Raw genomic sequence first — 24267 nt, forward strand, 5'->3', positions numbered from 1 at the left:
GTTGCGAGTTGTGATTAAAGCAATAGGTGTTTTAAAGATGACAAATTCACAAGCTTATATTTTGTGTCTATTAAATTGTTGAAGAAAATCTGGTTTATTAATGTAAATGAAATTTCACTTCACAATTTTTTTCACAGGCTTCTATTTTTATGTACCCAGAAAGAGAGAGAAAACATTATTCTTCGTCTTTTAAGCAAATTAGCAAATCAGTTAGGGCTACTATTACCTTAATAACTAAGACAAATCTGAATATTTTGGAATACACAATTTTCGAGTTTCACTTGAACTCTCTAGTTTATAAATTTAAGTTGCTGTGATTTGAGAGTTCATAATTGCTTTTCCGAAAAATATGAATCTGAAGTCGGATTAGCATTGCATCTATACAGCCTGATGAGATAACTCGAAGGGAGCCGACTTAGCTAGCCCACGGAATTTATTTTGAATTCTGTAAACTTTTATTAGGCTATCAAAATATATGCTTTTAATGAAGCTATAAATGAATTATAGAGACCAAATGACTACTGCAAATATTGATATTGATTTCCGCGAAAAATATTAATAGTGCCCAGAAGTTTTTATTCGATGACTTCGAACACTTTAGCGACAAAGTTTCACAATTTCGATCGATATGTGTTGTTTGTTGTTAGTGGCGTCATTTTTTCATGCCTCAATCTGTCAGTTGTCGTATAATATTTTATGTAAAATATGAACTGATCTCTTAGAGGTCGCAGCGGTATGTTTAAATACAAAAGAAATAATAGTTCAAGTAAATTCACTCCGACATATGAAGGGTGGCGCAAAATTAACCTTCAAATTAACATTCAACTTTTTACTAAAAAAACAAAATATTGTGAATGACGGAATTCTTTATTTTGACCCTTACGTGCTCCATTGCTTGTCTGTTTGTATGCTGCAGCTGTCTAGCTCACAAGTGTCAAATATGATTGCCGTAGGACGATATTTGCAAATATATATTATAAATCTTTCCATAATTGATTAATTTTGCGCCACCTGTTAGAACACAGAAGGTGTGGCCAACACTAGAGCGTTAAAAGGATCTTCGGCATTTTGAAGGAATCAGCTGATTTGCTGATAAGTAATATGATTGAGATTGTATTGGTGATATACGAAAAAATCAATGCAGCCAGTGACTTCTTTGCCATTTGAAGAGCGGCTGATTGGGCGAGCGTCAAAATACTTGTAAAATGATCAAACAGAGTTCTATTGCCAAATCTTCGATTACGTGGCAGTCGAAACTACTCTCGCATTTTTGCTTTGAATCTTTTTTCCTTGATACCATGCATTTTTATCATGTTTGAACGGCTTACTAAGTTTAAATTCAATAACGGAGACTCTGGTCGCCTTCGATTCATCAATTCTCTACTCGCCATTTCTCTTCACTTAACGAAAAGTTTCCAGGTGGAGGCAACAACAAAGTTATCAAACATGGTATGTATGGTTGTACCTTATAAAACTGGTACACCATAACTCAATATATTCAATGCTGACAACTTTTTCAATATTGGGCAAGTTTTATTAGACTGCATTTTTACTGGGCAATTTTTGTTGCTTCAACTCGTAAGTTGTGGAGAGCCCCGAGTTGCTCGGCTTTTCGTTCTTGTTCTTCTCGATGTTGTTTTCGGTTGTAGACTAAACACTAAAGCAACGGAGTTACCATGTGTGAGCATACAAAAAGAAAATTCGCATTCTTGAAGCGGCAAAAGATTTTCTATATGAAGGTGGTCTTACTCGTACTAGGACAAGGTAACGCAAGATTAATCACCCTATAGGAAGATTGATAATTTTTGTGAATGGCGTCGCACGTCAATCATATCATAGTTGGCGCTTGTGAACTATTGGGCTGGCAACTAAGTAACTGCAGATTTTTTTTAGAAAATCAAAGACACTTTTTTCATGGAACTCAATAACTTTATTCTGTAATGTATTGCCAATTTTGATAAATTACCTTTTGCCATCTTTCAGGCAGCATCATAATCACACGTTCATAAAACTTCTGGTTTTTATTATCAAAAAACTGAATCAGATACGATTTGACATCTTCATTATTATTGAAATTTTTACTATTCAAGGAGTTTTGTAAAGATCGAAACAAAAAGTAATCAAATTGTGGCAGGTCAGGACTATATGGTGGATGTGGCAAAACATCCCAACCAAGCTCCAATAATGTTTGCCGAGTGGCCAAAGATGTGTGTGGCCTTGCATTGTCATGATGGAATACAATACTTTTTCGATTTGTCAATTCCGGCCACTTTCTTTCAATTGCATTGTTTCATTTCGTTAGTTGTTCAATGATGACATCGGAATTGATCGCTTGGTTGGGTGGTAAGAGTCCATTCCTCTGTAATCGCACCAAACTGATAACAAAACCTTCTTTTGATGAATATCAGCTTTTGATGTTGTTTGAGTTCACCTGACCTACTCCACGATCTTTTCAGATTGATATTGTTGTAAACAACCCCTTTTTCATCACCAGTTATGAGTCGTTTTAAAAATGGATCATTTTCATTACGTTTCTTTAGCAAATGGCAGCTTTTAATGCATTGCGTTAAAAGCGTTTCTTTCAGTGCGTGAGGAGCCCATGTATTGAGTTTTTGAACATAGCCAAATTGTTTTAAGGGGGTAGTATGGTATTTTTTTTTTTTTTTCATTTTTTTTTTTTTTTTTTAAATTATTCTATAACATCTTAAGATTATTGTGTGAAAGTTTGAAGTGCATTAGAGTAAAATTGACAAAGACACAAAGGATTAAGTATCTACCTCTCCAACCGGATTTCACGCTGCCGAAAATCTTTAAACGCGTTTTTCTCACACTTGCCTTTTTTACGGTCGGTGTCCACTGTAGATTCATATCTACTGCACCGATTCTTTTCAAATTTGGTTTTTTTGTTTCTTTACTTTATTCACGAGGTAATGACGTCGAGTTTTTTTTTTTTAAATTTTGTCATATTTTAAAACAACAAAGTTTTCAAGTTTTTTTTATGAAAAATCGGTGTTTTGACTTCAAAGCGCTTTAAAAAATTGAAAAAAAAAAAAAAAAAAATTCGACGTTGTTACCTGCGAAACTTTATTAGCTGATGAAATCAATTTGGTTTTTTGATTTTAGTTGATCCAGTAATGAGTTCTGAGGGACACCGCAATAAAACTTTTTTATGAGACGTCCGCGAAGATTCGCTGCCACCAACTCATTTCTTCATAAAAATCAATGAAAATTTCACACAATATTCTTTAAATATGACTTTATAATGAAATAATTTTAAAATTTTGAATAAATCAACTGTGTCGACAAAAAAAATTTCGAAAAATATGCTTGTTTTACACCGAATTAACCATACTACCCCCTTAAGTGATTTTCAATGCGTTTATGTGATACATGAAGCTTCTCTGCAATCTCAGGTGTTGTACCGTGACGATCCGAATCGATTATTGCTTTGATTAGGGTGTCATCAACTTCAACTGAACGACCAGAGCGCTTTTCATCTTTAGAACGAAATTTGGCAAACCGATTTTGACACTGCCGTTCTTTTAAGGCTTCGTCGCCATAAACAGCACATAACTTTTTATTACCTTGGATGCGGTTTTCCCTTTGCGGAAATAAAAAGCAAAATATGACGAAATTATTCTTTTTGATTTTCCCTTTTTCAACGAACGCCAAACGAAAGCTACGCAACCGATAAAAAAAACTTTTTCCTACTGATTGACAGCTGAATTGCCAACTATCAAATAACAAAATGTACTTTACATTTGTACTTCGTCTACAAACCTAAAAATTCAACTGAAGCCATCTATGAGTGAAATCCGCAATTACTTAGTTGCCAACCCAATAGATAACTGCAGACAAGCAATAGAGCGCGTAAAGGTCAAACTAAAGATTTCCAATACTCAAAATCGTTTTTGTTTTTATTTAGTAAAAACGTTCTTCAAAAAAAAGTTGATGATTAATTTTGCGCCACTTTGTACTTATTAAGTGCTTACATACGAACTAAGTTTTTGATAGCTGTTTTCATGTTTATTTATGGCAGTTGCTTCATCTATTTGCCACTCGCTAACCCATGGTGAGTCGAATACACCTTCTAATTTGTGTTTATCTGTTTATTTAAACGCCACAGAACGGTAATTATACAAAAAAATTCACTTAATTCAAAAAAATGTATGCCTATAAATATATATAATATATGAGTGTATATGTATACGAGTTTGTATGTTTTTTAATAATTAATTCCACTCACCTTCACATCGCTGCTACTCCGCACCACCACATCCTGACCAGCACTGTTGGTGGTCGCCGTCATTTGGCCATTGGATGTGGCAACTAAATGAACATTAATGTCAGATCCAACTAAATCGCCTTTGCCTGTGTGGAAAGCAAAGCAAAAGTTTATTTTTCAGACCCAAATCAGTATTTTAACCAACGAATGGAATGAATTAACGGAAATTGAAAATCGAGTTATTTTATGTTTACTGCTGCTCACTTTTGCTATTAGCTTCTTTGTATTTTATTTACTCATTCATTACCGTACTCGCAATTTTTATCTGTTAACACTCACCCAAAATGGCCACAACCATATCATCCTTAATGACCTCCATCGAACCATTACAAAGATAGTAAATGTAATTCAGAGCATCACCTTTATGGATTAAAAATTCGCCTGGTGCACAAAAGTTGGTTTTTATGTGTAGTGAAAGTAACTTCAAGCAGCCCTGTAAAGATGTTAAATAAATAAGGTCTCAGCGCAATATATTGTGGGTATTAAAAACTAACGAAATTAAACTTAAAAGAAAATGGCGTTGAAGGAGGATAAGTGCACGTCAGCAACAAACTATGTACATACTCGTATTATAATGAATACATATGAAGATTTTGTACACACAGATATTATTGCGTATATCTTCTCGCTCTAGTTTACTACGAACTATCATATTTTGTAATTGAGAAAATATAACTATACATAAGGCGTAAGTATAGTTTGGCCTATCAAACCATGTGACAACCCAAATCACACATGAGGAAATCGATATACGCATGAAAACAGTGCTCAAGTACAATATCATAAGTCCTTAATTTTTTCAAAGAACGTGTGAATTTTTCTTGAAGCACCTGGTTTAAGAAAACTCGTATAAATCAAAAATTTTACAAGATATGTATGTAAATAAGGTTATCAAACGAATGGGGACAGCACACAATCTAAGGATTTTTTTTTTTTTTTTCAAAGTTATCCTGTGTCAAAGCACTTGAAAAATGTCTTTTAATTTCTTATCCTTGAATATTCCTCACTACTTTCATTCAGTTCCCTTAACAAAAATATATTTTGTGCACTATCAACAACCCACATTTTACTCCAGGATATATAGGTATAAAATACCTTCCCTACAAATGTCATTTTGATGTAATTTGATTTTTATTGTTACACATGAGAAAATCTATATATGGCCAAACTGGAGGATAAATTTGGTAAAACTATATTTCAAGTTAAGCGGCCGCCGTAGTCGAATGGGTTGGTGTGTGACTACTAAACGCAATTCGAAAAACGTAGGTTCGAACCTCCGCGAAACAACAAAATTAAGAAAAAGTTTTTTTTAATAGCGGTTGCCCCCCGGCAGACAATGGCAAACCTTGGAGTGTATTTCTGCCATAAAAAAGCTTCTCATAAAAACCCACCTGCCGTTCGGAGTCGGCTTAAACTTTGGTCACTCCATTTCTGAAACAACATCACAAATAGGGAGAGAAGCTCGGCAAAACACCCAAAAAAGGTGTAAGCGCCAATTATAAATATATATAAACAGAATGTATGATATGGCTTTCTACAGTGGTCGGAGCATTGCAGAATAATGTAGCAATTTTTTTCTTTTTTTCCTCTATCTTGTACGATTGTAGCATACAGCCGATTTCGCCAAATAAAAACATTGAAGGAACATTTCTGTAAAAATGTCACCTTTGAGTCGATTTACAAAAAGTATGTACGAGGGGTGCCTTTTATATTTCGGGATTTGGCTACCCTGGTGTTGCAATCTGGCAACTGACAGCTGTATCGCAAAGTTTGACATTTTTTGGCTTTTACGTACTCAGAACGTTTTGCAATACCAGCGCTATTTGTGTTGTTTACAGTCACTTAAAAGATTCATCTCGGTCCAAAAATGGAATTAAATCGTGAACATTTTCGTGCGATTATTTTTTACAACTTTCGACGTGGATTAACTCAGCAACATTGCATGGATGAACTTAATTCATTTTTTGGCGATGAAGCTCCATCAAGGACCAGTGTTTGTCGATGGTATGGCGAATTCAATCGTGGTCGTAGTTCACTCCAAGACGAATTTCGTGAAGGTCGTCCAAAATCAGTTGTTGTTCCGAAAACCATTGATGATGTGCGCGAACTGATATTGCAAGATCGTCATGTGACCTATCGCGAGATTAAGACAATCTTAGGCATTAGTGGGACCAGCATACATTCAATATTGCATAAACATTTGACTGTCAAAAAAATTTGTTCGCGTTGGATCTCACACAATTTGTCAATCGGTGAAAAAAAAGGCTCGTGTCGATTGGTCGAAGGAAATGCTCAAAAAATACGATCCCGGGGCTTCGAAACACGTCTGTGACATCGTGACAGGTGATGAATCATGGATTTACGCATATGAGCACGAAAGTAAACAGCAGCCGACTGTATGGGTGTTTCAAGATGAGCCAAATCCAAAAAAAGATGTTCGCGCACGAAGCACTTCCAAGCAAATGGTCGCCTGTTTTTTCGGAAAAACTGGACATGTCGCAACCGTACCACTAGAACAACGCAGAACAGTAAATTCTGAGTGGTACACAACCATTTGTTTGCCAGTTGTCTTCCAAGAAATTAGGAAAACTAATCGCCAAAGACGTATCACTCTTCACCAGGACATTGCGAGCTCCCACACATCGGCTCAAACAACTGCATTTTTGAGCACCCAAAACATAGAAATTAATAGGTCATCCGCCGTATAGTCCTGACTTGGCACCGAATGACTTCTTTTTATTCCCATGCGTAAAAAACAAACTGAGAGGTCAACGTTTTTCGACACCTGAAGAAGCGGTTGCGGCATTCAGAATGCATGTTTTGGAGGTACCTCATTCAGAGTGGCAAAAGTGCTTCGACAATTGGTTCAAACGCATGCAAAAGTGTATAGATCTTCATAGAGAATATTTTGAAAAACAATAAAGTGATTTTCGATGATTAGAATTTTTTTTTGTTCTCTAATCCCGAAATATAAAAGGCACCCCTCGTAATACATAAATCGTGCTGTGGAAGCTTAGTATGCTTGTATGTAGTCACAATCTGTATCTCATAAAGTATCCATCAAACATTTTAAAGCTTATGCTCGTTGTCAAGGTGACATTTCATACTAAAAAAATTCATTTCCTGCTTTTTTCTTTATTTCATTCAGTTGTGAGTTACAGGGAGTGAAAAATAGAAGTCAACACAAAGGAAATTCGGTACATTTTACAGTTTTTCTTTGATAAAGGGGAAAATGCAATCCAAGCCGATGGTGCTGATACTGTAACAGCCAATTCCGTGCAGTTTTGGTTTCGTCGATTCCGTTGAGGCAGTTTTAATGTCGATAAAATCACAGAAATAATCGAAGTTGGCCGGTGTGTTAGTAGTCGTAGGACCGCCCAGAAGCTAAAGACCGAAAACAGAGCAGTTTAAAACCATTGCCCAAGCAAAAAATAAAAACAATTGGTTTATGTTTCCTCAAAATATTACATGTATCAGGAAAGGCTCAGAACTTATCACTTCACATTAAAAAGGATATTTCAAATGACGCCGCTGTATGTTGTTTTAAAATAATACATGCAACAATTTTAATTCTTTCAGGTTTCACTATTTTTTTTGAAAATACGGCTCTTAGCAATTATATGTGAAAAAATGACATCATCTAAATTTTCATCATAAGCACTTCTACAGGTAATATCCGCCAAACAGCCCATTTATGAATGCCTAATTATTGAGATCATCGAGTTGTCGATGTTGAAGGTTGTTCAGCAACACTTAGCCCTACAGCAGGAATATTCTCAACAGAATGTGCCAGTCTTTTTTCAATACTAGACAGCACCGAAATTTTTCACAATCCTTTTAATTGTCGACTCATTCAAGAATCAAGAATTTTTCAATATTTTGTTCTTAAAGATCGACCATTTTCAGAATAAGTTCAATAATTTTAATGCGTTGCGCTATCGTGGAAAGTTATATCATACATATGTCTACTTGACAATTGTCGAAGGCGACACGAAAAGGGTCTAGGCATTATTAGCAACTGGCATCTAGTCGTCACTTTGGTAAGGCCCTTTATGGTATATATAATTCGTAAGATATGGCTTAGTAAAATATATCTGGTATAGAACTTCTCACTACTTCTTATATTTGATTTTATTATACAGAGTCCAGCACTCGAAATGTATCCAATTAATAAACTTAGTTTGGGAAATTACTTTTATTCCATTCAAAAGAAAAACTGTGTAAAAATAATACGAAACTAAGAATCAATTTACTTTGAGGCGGGTGCTGTTGCGGCTGCTGCCTCTTGGTGGACAATCGATGACTCAAATTCTCGTATGAACGGTCGATAAAACAAACCCCATCGTTTTAAGAATTTACCAACTCACAGTGGTTCCGCCATAGGACATTGGATGAAAATCGTCATGTTAAAATTATGCAGCAATATTTAGCTAAATGTTAGTTCATTAGTCATAGTAACTTAGAGTACAAAAGAAATTTCAACTGCACAAATAATTCATTATAATTGTGCCTCCAAAGTAAGAGAATTTGAAAAGTGATAGTTAGCGTGGCCTCCGCTCCGTACTTACGCAGTTCCGGGAAGTGTTATTTTTCTAAGCATTACTGTGTTTATTTCCTGTTGTACAATGGAAATTCAAGTTGAAAGTATGTACGACATGTTAAACGTTTTGTTATCTTTTTTAATTATTATTTAATAGGTTTTCAGACCGTACAAAATACGTACTTTAAAATTTGCCGTTTATTTTCTTTATAAGAAGTTTGTAAAGTTTTAACTAAGTTCGCACGAATCTGCACAAATGAAACATACATTAAAATTTTCTTACGTATGTCCTCTTTAAGGAAAAATAATTTCCAGCTGCGATGACCTGCGATTGCGCTTGATATAGGGTCTAATCTGTACCTATGTGTACCTATGTTACCCAACAGGAATTGGCGTTACAGAATCATCTGCCGAAATTAATTTACAATGTTTGTTGGACCACACTTGCTCTCGAATTTTCGAATCTCAAAAACCAGTATTGGTAAATATATCTGAATCAAGTTGCACTGAGTATGAATTAGTAGGTAAATGGGGTTTCGATGGCAGCACTGGACAGAGCGAATACAAGCAAAGTTTTTCTGATCCGAGAACGGAAGATAGAAGTTTAATTGTTACATCTTATGTACCCTTGAAATTAATTTGTAAATCGATTACCTCTGACCCAGATAAGATAATTTGGGAAAACCCTCGCCCATCCTCTACAAGGTTTTGTCGGCCTATACGTTTGCAATTTGCTAAAGAAACTAAAGCTCTTTGTGTTCAAGAAGAAGAGCATTTTTAAAAAGCTATTAGTGACTTGAATCCGACTGTTGTTAAAATCGATAACCATAGTTATAAAGTAAGTCACTCTTTACAATTAGCTATGGTTGATGGTAAAGTGTGCTGTGCTCTTAGTGACTTATCTACGAGTAAATGTTATATTTGTGGTGCGACACCTAAAGAAATGAATGACTTAGAAAAGTGTAGAAACAAACATGTAAACTCCAGTAGATTTGAATTTGGTTTATCACCTCTGCATTCTTGGATTAGATTTTTTGAATACTTTATTCATGTTTCTTATAGAATCGAATTTAAAAGGTGGCAAGCACGTTCATCTGAGGAAAAAGCACTTTAAGCTCAGAGAAAAGAATTTGTTCAGAGGGAGTTTAGAGAACAATTAGGCTTGATAGTTGACAAACCGCGAATTGGAGGAAGTGGCACCTCTAATGATGGAAATACAGCACGATAATGTTTCCTTCATTCAACCATATAATCCGAAATCACAGGAATAGACAAACACGTTATAGACAGATGTAGTTATCTCCTACAATGTCTTTCATCTGGTTTTAAAATTAATTCGAATAAATTCAAAATATACGCACTAGACACTGCTAAAATTCTAGTTAGTAAATATTCATGGTATAATTTACCTGCATCAGTTCATAAAGTGCTCATTCATGGGTCGGAGGTGATCGATCATTGTTTATTATCAATTGGAGAATTATCAGAGGAGGCAGCTGAATCATGTAATAAATTAGTGAAACAATTCAGACGTGACAATACCAGAAAGCACTCAAGAACTGTAACTAATACGGATCTTTTGCACAGGCCTCTTCTTAATTCCGATCCATTTATATCTAGTCTACGAAAATTACCATGTAAAAAGAAATCTATGATGTCAAGAGAAGTGTTAGATTTATGGAGTTAAAAGTTTTGTATTTCTAAGTACATTAACTTTTTTGGAAGTGAATATTTTATTGTTTTCATAAATAAGAATAAGTTAACTGGCATCAAAGTATACTTTTTGCTCATAATTTCGGAATTTAATGTTTTTTTCTATTATTGTTTATAATTCAAGATTTATGCAAAACTTTAAACGAAACAAAAAAATTGTATATAAAAAATGTGTGTACCTAATTTTCCTTTGACTTTTTATATTAATTATACATATATTACTTTATTAAATATATATAGGGTTTTTCAGTAAGAGCGCTTCAACTTTTGAAGTTTTTTGAATAAAACACAAACGGTTTGACTTTTTTAACTAATTTTTTTTTTTATTATCGAGTTTGAACATATACTTTTAAGTATGAAATTCGATTTCTTTTGCATGACCACCGCGTGCACGTTTTACGAAGTCCAATCGCTGAACCCAATTTTCGACCACTCTTTTGCATAAATCGGCCGAAATTCCAGCAATTTCGCGTTTAATATTGGCTCTGAGCTCACAAATCGTCGCCGGCTTGTTACTGTAGACCAATGACTTCACATAACCCCAAAACGGGACGGCTTGTTAAATGGACCGTAAAATGGCCGTAATGCTCTTAAGGGGCTATACGCAGTTATGAAGCAAATAAAAGACGGGTTGTCAAGGATTTATCCTGAAGAAACTTCAGAATATTTTAATTTGAAAAATTTTGACGGTTATAAAAGCATCCTTCAAGAACGTAACAAAATTTTTTATTTATGAAAATGTTGATTATAGAGCGCGCTGCAGGCGATTTTTGGAACCTTCTTTAAAAAAAGACGATTTACGGTGTAAATCGTAACTCAGGATTGGATTATCTGAAATCAAAAAACCAAACAAATTTTGTTAATATATTAGATTATCTAGTAATAATTCGTTCGGCTTATCAAAATAGTGAATTTTCACAAAATGGCAGCTTTTAAAAAAATGATTTCAATTTTTACGTTAAATTTGGCCGTAAATTGATTATAAAATGGAAAATAAGTATCAGATTTACAAAAGGAACGATTAATTACTAGAAACTGTATCTTTAAAGATTGAGTTAAAACGGTTGACCGATCAAACAAGCCGTTTTCGAGATATCGTGTACACCGACTTGAAAAATGCCGTTTTGAAAAAAACACGTTTAAAGTTTCAATACCTACCTTAAAACGTGCCGAAGCATCTCTACATATTTATATTAGGTATAACTCCGAAAGTATTGCTTAGATCTACTTCAAATTTCGTGCGTATACTTTTGAATATATGTACATTACAAAAATGCAATAAAAAAATCGATTTTTTTGAAAGTCATAACTGCGTATAACCCCTTAAAGTAGCAGCAACAGAACGATTATTTTCATAAAAAATTTGCACGATTTGCAATCGTTGCTCAAGTGTGTAGCGTTCCATGATGAAATGTATACTAACGAAGTTTACAAATGACAAGCGAAAAATAAAAAATATTGCGTCGTTCGCCCTCCCTATCGGGAAAAAGTTGAAGCACACCTATTGAATAACCCTATATTACTGTTATTATATCTTATATATATTCTTATTAGATATATATTACTTTTTATATGTCTTAATGTTTTTTTAACAAATAAAAACATTTCTCAACTTAAAAACGTGCTAAAAAGTCATTTATCACGCCAAAAGTTCTTATGACCGCTCTTCCTACGCGGCGGGACCACTGTGCAACTGCTCGATCCCAAAAATTTTCTTCTCAGAAAACACAATGTTCGGAAATTGACCGCTTTCGGCCAAGCGAAGCAACTCCTTTGCACTCTCAAGTCTAACTTATTGTTGCTTCGGTGTGAGATCATGCTCCTTTTGGATCGTGTAAGGCTTGACTTTGAAATAATTTTTTTTTTGCGCGGGTGCTACGGTCAGATATTTTCAGTTTTTTCGCCGTTTGATTGGCACTTCGTTGGGGATTTCGCTCAAGTCGCTTTTTCATGCACCAACTCATTCGGCACAAGATAAGAAGAACATTCATAAGATAAATATATATTTAAAATTAAATACAAAATCATTTTAATATGAAATGTTTCGCTTTAAAACAGATTGCCTTCTGCACTTAGCTACAATTTATGCAAAAAGTAAACTAAAGGAAGAGAAAAAACGTATGCGGTAGAAAATGTCATCTATCAACTTTTTGTTGAATGGCGATTATTTTGCACACATATGAATAAGCAGATGTAATAAGAAAAGGGCAAGAAAGTTGCAAAGAAAATTACCTTCATCGAGTGTGCAAGAAAATGAAAAAAATGACTTATTACAATAGAAAAAATATAATAGTGGCACATAAACAAGTTGACTAGAAAAAATGTATACACGTCTGCAGCAAATAATACGAGCTTCTTAGGAAATGTGTATCTTGGATATAGTATGAGAGTATTTTGTATGTGAATATTTTCGTTGCTCCAACTCAACTTTGCACTTAAATATTTTTTCTGCGACTATTAATTTTTTGTATCCCTCACTGTACTATGACCTCCCGCCTGCCCACCTCAATTCTTCAAGTTGTCACTTACACATTTTCTGAGTATTTTACTGATCTTCAACTGCTGCTTCTAATGGTTACCTTTACACGCAAATTACAAGCTTGAATTGTTGTCCCGCCTTTTGCCTTTCTACCTGCCTACCCTAGCTCTTCTTCTTCTTTTGTGGCCATTTGACTTAGTGCTACAAAATACGTGTAGAAACTGTTTAGTAATGTTTCTTTCAAGCATTCTTGTACTTGTAAGAGTTCGCATGACTTATTGCTGTGTTTTTTTTCGCTCCATATACTGAACATTTTGTTGTTTGTTCGCTGGAAATTTTTTGTGCGAACAATCCTTCAAAATAATGTACATGTCCTTGTACAAAGTTATGCGTTACACTAAAATACTTGAGAGAAAAACACTTTGCGGATGTTTGAAAGTATTTTGCTTTGATGATAATACTTTTGCAACCAGTTTTTCTGCAGGTGAGTATAGAGAAAAAATATGCATTGTATGCCCTAAATAATAAAACATTTTGTGCGTGTTTAGGAAACGTTACCGTTTTAAAGCCGACGTGCTTGGCTCTGACGATGCTCATTGGCTGCTTCGAACAAGCTGATACGTTTGTGTAATATGGCAAATAAAATGCAGAAAGTGGCAATGGATAGGACACAGGCCTAGAAAATCCTTAGATAGCACCACGAGAATGGACTAGAACCCGCAAGTCAGTAGAGGTCGCGGTCGGTCAAGGAATACTTAGAGAAGCTCGATGCTGCGCGAACTAGCAGATGCCGAAATCAAATGGGGACGGCGCAAGCACAACAGCTTATAACCGTGTACGATGGAAAAGTTTTGTGGTGTCCCTATGCCCCCGAACGGAGTGCATAAGGGAAAAAATAAAAAATAGGTAGTACTGAAATGGTTGACTCATAGTGCGCAGATGTATGGTGCGTGTTCAAGTAAACGTAGTAATTTCAATGCAGCATTCTAACAGCTCACACTACGGCAAGCTTTTGTACATCCTAATGGGGCAAATACTAGGTTGTGCAATAAGTTTTGCGGTTCGATAAGGAAAACCACAATTTTATGGTTCGAAACGCACTTTATTATTCGTTCCAGTATCCCTGAACATCAATACACTTCCTACAACGAGATTCTCACTTATGAATTGCATTCCTGAAGTGAGAATCTGGAAGTGCTGCAAAATACGCTTCGGCAGATGTTAGACCAATATTAAATGAAAAACGCTTTCCACGCATGGATTTTATAGGTTTGGAAGCACAGAGAAGTCGCTAAGGGCCAAATCTGGTGAATAGATGACTGCTTCAACAATTCGAGTCTTAATTCATGGATTTAAGCCATTGTCAAAACACTCTTTTGACACTTTATTCTTTCGAAAACGCGCTAAATGTTGCTGAGAAAGTCGTATTCGAATTTTTGTTTGTTTTTTGTTCCTTTGTTAGAGAAAGCTACACCCAATGTGCCCAAAGACTTCAGTCAAAATATTGCTTACATTGCCCAATGAGATGCCTACGACTTCTACTAAATACGAAATCCCTTTCAGCTTCTGAAGAACTTTCCAATACGATATTCAGTATTTTTTCCACGATTTCTGGTGTTATTGCTGTTTTTGGACGTTTATGACGTGGGTCGTCATCAGCTTATCTTTCGTCTGTGATCGCGAAAAGTCATTATACATTTTCAACATTCATTTATGAATTTTCTTTGCTTTAAGCCTTCCAAAAATAAAAATTCAATCTTTGCACGATGCTTGATTTTTTCCATTGTAGAAAATACTGTGAAACGTCGTGGCTTGTAAACAAATAATGAATTGACAAATTGAAATAAAACTTCGGATGCGTTCATATGAAGAGTAAGAAAATTTAGGCTAGTAGCAACGATCTCTCTTATCGAACCGCAAAACTTATTGAACAGCCTAGTATTACCGGTGATCCGGTTTCCGAATATTTCTAACTCCTGAAATTGAGCTTGAATCTTAATACTAATATAATTGCTTATTTCTGGATTTCGGGATTGGTCTCGAAATATATTTTTCATTTCCTCAATACAAATTTAATAAAATTAATGCTTTTTTCAACATGAAACGTTCGATATGGTATTAAACAAATTTTTACGAACTTAAATATTAGGAATTTTCGAGAATTATTTATTTAGTTCCAAACAATTAAAATAAAAAATTCTTAAAACTTGCACAAGTTGAAACCATATTTACTTGTATGTTACGCGAATCTAAAATAAAAAAAAACTTACTTCTTAACCGTCCGTTGTGTGATGTGGCCTACTCAGGCCATTCCGAATTTTAGAGGGGTATATCTTTTTGTTTCGTTAAGTTTTCAAAAAACGGCGAAAATATACCATACAGGTCTGTTAGATGAATCTTCTGAAAATTTTATAACCATTTCCAGCGAAGTGATTATGAAAAAAAATACATTTTACACAAAAACTTCATATGTTAGGGTAAATGGCCCGCATAGGCCACCACTGCAATTTTAGTATAGCCATGCACCGTACTTGGTCTTCTGACTAATTAGAGTACAAGAAAGAGTTAATACGGTTCTCCCTCACTCATAAAAATTTGGTGGGTCTGCGATTCTTCAACAAACTACCCTCTCAAGGGACAGATTTACACAGGAAAACGACCAAATGAAGAACGAAAAATTAACCAAGGTGAAAGAGTGGTACTGGATTTGGTAGAGAGGTATCGTAATTCCAGCCGAACGGTGTATTGCGATAACTTTTTCACATCACTCGAGTTGGCCAAGTCTCTTATGCAGAAGGGATTCGCTGTCGTAGGCACAGTGCGCCCAAATAGAAAATTTGTTCCTCTATGCTTTCCGCTGAACAAAAAGACAAGGCCGTATAAAAAGTTTCGACCTATAGGTATAGCAAACTTTGTTTGCTTTCCTGGATGAAAATGTATCTATGTTATCATACGTTGCCAAAGTAGACAAATATGTGCTAGTATTGTCGACACAACATTACACGCAAGCCACAGAAACTTCAAACAAATATAAACCTGCAGCTGTCTTAGACTACAATGAAAATAAGTCTGGGGTTGATACAATGGACAAAATGCTTTCTGGTTACAGTTGCAAACGCGCAACAAACCGGTGGCCATTGGCCCTTTTTTTAATATGCTTGACATTACTGGCTTGGCTTCTTATATTACATACAAGCATTTGCGACCAAGCAAGAAGTCAGACCAACGAAGGGATTTTATATTATAATTGGCTGAACAACTGACAATGCCCCTTATGGAAACACGTGCAGCAAATCCCAGGGTATATGGTAGACCAGGAATTAAAATAGCAATGCAAAAGTTCAATGTATTTTATGTAAGTATTTATACAAACATCCAAATTCGTACTGAAACATATAATTAATTTAAATAGTGTATCTCTCACAGGATCCACCATCAACTTCTCACAGCACCGGCCATTGTGCAAGCTATGTACTAAACTGAATAAGTTAAAAATAAAAACCCGATTTACTTGCCACATTTGCAAAGATGCAATGTGCTTAACTCACGGTTTAGAAACCAAAACCTACACTTGCAGCATATGCCTAGCTGCAGTAACTAAGTCAACTTCATAAGCAACTTTTAAAATTTTATATTTTTATTTATTTATTTATAAATTGAATTTTTCAAATAATTAAAAAAAAAAACAGTAAGAAGGATGAACCTTGATAAATAAATTTCTTTTAACACTAATCAATCTATTTTTTTATTAATCGGTATTACACTTAAATTGATTACAGACATAATTTTCGTACCAGCCTATAAATAAAGCACGTGTTCTCATAGGTGGCCTGGCCAGGCCATTTTAAACAACGAAAGAATATAAAACTTTCACACAACGGACGGTTAATAGTTAAAATTATACGCTCAAGCGATGAAGGTGCGGCAAATGTTCAATTAATTTTATTTCGATTTTTTACCTTGCACTTCCTAGTTTTATGCTCACGTAATGCCTTAATTGTATTTTTATAGAAACTAAATATTTCAAGTCGGTTGGTCCCATAGCTGAACAAATTTTTACTAGTTTTCTTTAGAAGAAAAATCCCACACACAAGTTTACAGAAAGAGGTGACGAAGACTCTCATATAATCATTTAAGATTTTAATCTTCATAGACGGTTTTAAAATGGGCATTCGAACTGGCAATTTTTTTGTTTTGTGCAGCAATTCTTAACTATCCAAAACAATTTAATGTTTGTTTTCCTATATTTCGAAAACCGCTAGCCAGTGTACTAATTATATCTGGATATTGGAAACGAAGTAACTCCTGTCATCAAACAAACAGTCGGCGTACTCGCGTATCGGCACCCACGTCACTGCTGACAGTTATGATTTCGAGGTTGTAAAAGACTTCCTCTATTTGCGCACCAGCATTAACACCGAAAGGAACGACAGACTTCAAACTCAACCTAGAATCTCTCTTCCCAACAAGTGCTAATTTGGACTAAGTAGGCAACTGAGTAGTAAAGTCCACTCTATATATAAGACTCTCATTATGCCCGTCCCAACGCGTGGCGCATAAGCGTGAACGATGACAATATCCGAAAATCGCGTAAGTGGTTATCGCGCCAACCAAGATGAAGAAGGATATTGGATTACTCCGAGAGAGGATTACTTTGAAGAGCACAAAGCAGATATAGATGAATAACAAAATGTATGTAGAGAAAAATCAAAAATGTATATTCTTTGTTAAACAAGCCTTGCATATAGAACCCTGTAATTGGGGAACCAAGTCCCAGCTAACCCGCCTTTTTGAGATTTTTGCTCACATAAATTGAAGAGGCGACTAAAGTTACTACTACAAGCAGAAGCACTAATCTGAGCACATGGTAATCGCTCCCTGAACGAAGACTACTGGGCTTACTCACTAAACTCTAGCATACGACTTCTGATCCTAGTATTTCGATCCTAGTAAGACGCTGGATCATTAAACTTATGGTTGCGAGGATCAGAGGTCCCGATTTCTGTAAGCAAGAAAACTTGCTTTCATATTAAATTTTAGACTTGCATTAAGGCGAAAACTCTGCAATAATTTCGAACCAAAGTCGACCGAACGATTTCTGTAGGGAAGTAGTGGGATGACTTTATATAATTATATTAAAAGTTATATTAAAATTTAGACCTAATAGAGTTTTAGCTAAAATTTTGTAATCAATTCGAGTCACAAAAGTCGACCGAATCTCCAACATATAGCAAATTCTCAGCCTTTCGATGATAAAATGCCTAAAAATTCATCTCGCAAGAAAATTTCTTAGTTAACTTTGACTTCTGAATGGACTCCTCCCCAAACCGAATATAAAATTATGTCCACAATATTTAGTATGCAAATGCATAAAACCTTTCAAAAGCTCGTTCTTTTCTCACTCTTACACACTTTCAAACGCTTTCTACAAATGGCAAGACAAAAAAAAATATTGAAATTTTTTCAGAGTATCTGTCGGGCCAACTAGTTAGAATTAAATTGCAAAAGAAATAAATATTAAATTTTTGAATGATATATATTTTCAATCGTTGTTCATGGCAAAATCTGGCAGATGTGGTTACTAAGTTAATAAAAATGTATCTGAATGAATTCAAGAGCATACAAGCATTTAAAAATAAATGGAGTTTCATTACAAAAAATTGTACAGGGTGAACGATATGAAGTGTTACCATCTTCACACTACCGGTATCTGTAAAACAGCTCATGACATCAACGTCAAAATTATTCTAATGACAGATCAATACATTGTTTATAAGCCCTCAAAAGCATTTCCGTCTCAGTTTTGATAAATTTCATTTTTCTGTGATGGAATTCAAACGTAATAGTGTGATTGCGTCATATTTGGCTGGAAAATCACAACCAGCCATTGTTCGTGAGGTCAGTTACCTCAAAGTGAATAAAATGTTTGTGTATCGCACTATAAAACGTTACAATGATACTGGTAGTATTGCAAAACGCTATGGAGGTGGACCAAAAAAAACCGCAACAACGCCAGAAATGGTTCGGAAAGTAAAGACTCGACGTCACCGAAATCCACGTCGAAGTGGAAAACAAATGGCCAAAGAACTGAAAATATCGCAAGACAGCATTCGACGCATATTGAAAAATGAGCTCAAAGTCAAGGCTTACAAGTTCCAAAAAGCACACGATCTTTCACCCCATCAAAAAACAGTTCGGTGCGGAAAAGCAAATAAGTTGTTGCGCTTGCACGAACGTGGCGATTTCCTAACATTGTGTTTTGTGATGAAAAAAAATTCCCAATTGAGCAGTTCATAAAAACCCTCAAAACTATCGTGTTTACTTGACCGAACGCTCATACCTGAATTTGAGCCTACGTATGGCCACTCGAAGTAATTTTCCATCGCAGGTAATGGTTTGGGCCGCAGTGACCGCCAATGGATGCTCTCCAATCGTTTTTATCGAGGCTGGTGTCAAAGTAAATGCGACTTATTATCGGGAAAATGTTTTACAAGCTGCTTTAGAGCCGCTTTAGAGTGGACAGACAAACATTTCGGTCGTAGACAATGGACGTTCCAACAGGACTCGGCACCGTCTCATAAAGCTCGTGTGAACCAAGAATAGTTAAAAAATCATGTTCCACACTTTATTTCGTCCACACAATGGCTTTCGAATTCGCCAGATGCAAATCGGATGGACTATTCTATCTGGTTCATTTTGGAGAGCAAGGTGAGGTGACTAAAAAATATACCAGTATGGATGCGCTGAAAAAAGCGATTATACTCGTACGAGAATGGGCCAAAATACCTCAAGATCACATTCGTGCAACTCATTTTTTGACCGTTTGAAGGCTATAGTCAAGGCAAAATGTGGTCATATCGGGCTAAAGTGAATATGTTAAAATTCTAATCATTTTTGAACAATTTTGTCTTTGAAATCAATAAAACCTAATTTGACACAAACAGTTGTGGTGCACTTCATATCGTTCATCCGTATATGATTGCCTTCTAAAAACAATAAAATATTATTCTTAGTAAATTTTAGCCAATGAAACTCAAAGTGTTTTTATTGGTTTCATTGTTAGGATAATCCTTCTGGATATTTTATGCATGCAACGCAAAGCAAAAGGATGTCTTCTTCTACCTGTCTACCTGTTCTCTCGTAACAGGTAGTTTCGGCGCTGTATAGAAATTTTACGTTACTTTCAAAATCTTACCTTAATAGGATTGCAATCAATCAATACCCCAATACTACGTAGTGCGCAAGCAGTGTAGCTCACACCAAATACCATCTCAACATGCCTACAATACAGTATTTTCTTGCCAGACATGCTTTTCGCCTGTTTTACATTTTCCGCACCTTGGAAGATTATTTCACGTATTTTTTCGCAATTTCACCGTCTGCCTATCGCAATATGGCGCTCATACTCATTCAATACAACCACTTCATGTTACCTTCATTTCGCCGATACTCATATCTCATGCAAAAAATCAACAACTCAAAGAAAACAATTCGCGCACAAAAAGGCGCAAAAGAAATATGCGTTACCTTGGGAATCGTTTAAAAATCGCAATATAATGAAAAACATATCGATTTACAAATTCAGCTCAGAATTACCTGTGACGCTGCCTCGAATATAGGCAATTGTAGAATCTCACGATGTAAATGCATGGACACGTCGCCGCGCAGCTCCTCAGGAAATTCGCGTAGCGTCTGAAATTGTTCAAATGAATGGGAAAGGTACAAGAAAAGGTAAATGACAAATAAGCAAATAAAACGTTAGACTTATTTTTGTATTATACAATATTTTATACTATGTTGTTGTTGTGTATGTGTGTATGCATGCATTGCCTAGAGCGCAACTGTTGCTACTGTCATCACTCCGAAGCCTTTGTCACGGGTGACGGGTGACTGATATGATGACGTATATGTATGCGGCGGCTCTTATACCCATCAACTTGTCGTTTTGTTGGTTGTCGCCAAATACTCGTAACATTTATTTCTTTTTGTTTTTTGTTGCAAAAATGAAACTTGATTAAATTGTTTTGGGGAAGAGATATGTGACCCCTTTTTGTGGTTTTTCCATATATTTTTTTTCAATTATTTTATGTTATATGCATGTACAGGTATGTGTATAGATATAAAATTTAAAATTAAAAGTGATGCTTACTTTTTTGTTTGTACTATTTTATCATATGGTATAGTTAAAAATGTTCAAAAATGTTTACCTTGTGAGGCAATTTTGACTATGGGTTATATGCGAACTACTCTTATATAGTATACCAACCAGCGCACATCAATACGTTGACCTTACTTTTTGTTTAAGGTTTATTGTTTTTGTATAATACCATAGCTCATTGCCTAACAGAACTCAAATTTATTAGAGTGTAAAACTTTATGGAATAATTGGAACAATTTTTTAACTTATCGTCCCAATTCAACGATTTTTGACTGAAATTTCGGGAAAACATTTTTGTATGCAGTTTTACAGTCCATAAAATTTATATAAAGGGGGGTTAAATTTCAAAGGCCGATGTTGAATGTGAACCAAACCTAAACGTCAAGTGTGAGATCATAACGACCTTTTTATGGCCCGAATTGGAAGATATGGATGTGGACGATATGTGGTTTCAACAGGACGGTGCCACTTGTCACACAGCTAACGAAACAATGGCTCTTTTGCGCGAAACATTTGATGACCGAATAATCTCACGTCGCGGCGATGTCAATTGGCCGCCAAGATCATGTGATTTGACACCGTTGGACTTCTTTCTTTGAGGTTATTTGAAAAAAAAAGGTATGCGTCGATAAGCCAGCAACAATTCAAGAGCTAATGAATGAGATAATTCGGCACATTAACGGCATAGAACCTCTATTATGCCTCAGCGTCATCGAAAATTTGGATCATCGGATGGAGGTGTGCCGCCGAGGATGTGGCTGCCATTTGGCCAATATTATGTTCTGCACGTAATTTAGTCATACCAATATTATCATAATAAAGAAAAATGACAATAATTTCTTAAAAAAATTGAATTCTGTTCAAAATCAACACCGGCCCTTCAAACATAACCACACTTTACAATAAAGTGCAAGTTCTAAGTTGCTAAAAAATTCCGTGTCTCCATGTCACATGCTCGACATTTTTTTATGTGGATGAAATGCGCAACACCGTCAAAGACAACAACGAGCTTGCAGTTTATCATACTAATTTGAAGAAGCTATAAAATCACGTACTAAAAATATTTTTAGAAATTATTAATTAAAAACCGTAGAATTTAAATGTGCCTAGGTTTATGGCAACACACAATATGTCCAATTCAAACTTTCCAATGGAAGCGTCAGATGGCACCTGATAAGGCTAGAAACGTCCAAGGCCAGAAATATAAATACCAAGTTCCATAAGTAAATGTTGATTAGAGGTTAGCCGATTTTGCTATGCTTCCCGTCTACTAGGGAGTGAGACAGACTTAAGCACACTGCCTTGCTCGTCGTAAATTTCACAGTCCCAAAGTGACGGTTTGCTATGCGTTGTCAAGCGATGGACTTATTGGACTATATTTTGTGAACATCGTGGAAAGCAAGCAAATCGTGTGGACGATTTCTCTTGAACGATTATTTTCTGCCAATAATGAGAGAACATTTTTTCTTCAATATCTCAAATAGTTTCAGCAATTTTTTTTTTTTTTTTTTTTTAATGCTTTTATTTATTGCAATCTGTATTTTATTCAGCAATACTTGTACTTAAAACTAGGACATTATAATAGACATGCATGAAAGCATCTAGTTGTGCAACCATCTCTAGATGTTTGCTTATTCGTATAATAAATCCATTGTTGACTTCCTCTTCCGTTTGTTAAAAAAAGATCGGATTCGGATCGGAGTTATTTCTTCAATTGAAGGGGGCGATTGGAGTCTTATATTGTGTTATTTGGCAAGTTTTTTATTTCTTCAGCTTTTGTGAGAAATTTCAGAGCACTATGTATTTGGGCCTTTGCCCTGTAATATGGTGCATTTGTAATCATTCTTAGTGGTTTTGACTGGAATCTTTGGAGTATTTCGATGTTAGAGCTCGCTGCGATGCCCCAGAGTTGTATGCCATAGATCCATATGGGTTTTAAGATGGCTGAGTAGAGTAAAAACTTGCGTTTGAGAGAAACATGAGAACTTTGATAAAGTACCCAGCATAGATTTCGGAGTTTGATTCCAAGTGCCTTACGTTTAGTGAAAATATGTGTGTCTCCGCTTAAAATTGCTGTTGAGGTGCATACCATATTTCGGAGTATGATTACATTATTGAGTTTTAAGGTAGGGCAAATGCTTCGATTGAGTGTAAAAGTTACTTGAACTGATTTTGTGTCATTGGATTTTATTCGCCAATCTTTTAACCATGGAGTTATATTATGAAATCCTTTTTGGAGAACAGCGAGAACAGCGGCGTCATCTGCAAAAGCAGCGACGATAATTTCCTCAGTAACTGATAAATCCTGGGGGTAGAGCAAGTAAAGGATTGGGCCCATTATACTGCCCTCGCGTACACCAGCTAAACTTTCACAGAGTTCAGAGTGTTCTTCGTTTTGCGTAACAAAGAAACGTCGGCCTTTGAGGTAGGACTGCACGATGAAGATTTGAGATGGCTCTACGGCGCAAACGACCATGCCGATGCTACGTGACTTCTACGGATTTTTTTCTGTGGGGGTACCTCAAAAGTAAAGACCATGAAACAAACTCAGCGACCATCTCTGCATTCAAAGAAAATATCATTCCCGAAGTTGATAGCATACTGACATCACTTTTTCAGCGAGTTGCACGGGGTACGAAGGCCAGATTACAAGAAATAAAAAAATCTGCACTTGCCTTATTTGAAATAGTTTTTAAAAGAAATTTTTCTTATTAGTAATTGAGTTTTTAATTCCTAATTCTGTCACTGGATACCCTGTACTACTAGCCGTAGCTTGTATTTTATATAGAGGCGATAGCCTTTGCTGCCAATTGCCCTAATATTTGTAGTAATTTGTAATTACATTTGATGTAGATAAAAATTAAATTAAACAATTTTTGCATGTATACTTTTACCTAAATTTAATTTGATCGTTAAGTCAAAAGCTCAATTTAATTTCTTTGTAATAAATCGTATTTGAAATGTCGACGAAATCTTTTCGTAAAATCAAATTTGGTGTTTATCGCATAATTTTTCACACATCAATAGAAACGCTCGAATGCGCACACAAACAGAGCAACAAAGTTGCACAAAGAAGTAAAATACACACACAC

The 24267-nt window shown here is 35.4% G+C and overlaps 1 protein-coding gene across 1 annotated transcript in view; it reads right to left on the reverse strand.

Annotated features, from left to right (window-relative positions):
- Positions 1-24267, reverse strand: part of LOC128868544 (potassium voltage-gated channel subfamily H member 8) — a 215847-nt gene that overhangs the window by 11852 nt on the left and 179728 nt on the right. The window contains exons 12-14 of the mRNA XM_054110756.1: positions 20614-20709; positions 4565-4718; positions 4247-4371 (exon numbers count right to left, since the gene is read on the reverse strand). Of these exons, the coding sequence (XP_053966731.1) occupies positions 4247-4371; positions 4565-4718; positions 20614-20709 (375 nt within the window). The remainder of the gene's footprint in view (positions 1-4246; positions 4372-4564; positions 4719-20613; positions 20710-24267) is intronic.

The sequence above is a fragment of the Anastrepha ludens genome, chromosome 6, assembly GCF_028408465.1.
Source record: "Anastrepha ludens isolate Willacy chromosome 6, idAnaLude1.1, whole genome shotgun sequence".
NCBI lineage: Eukaryota > Metazoa > Arthropoda > Insecta > Diptera > Tephritidae > Anastrepha > Anastrepha ludens.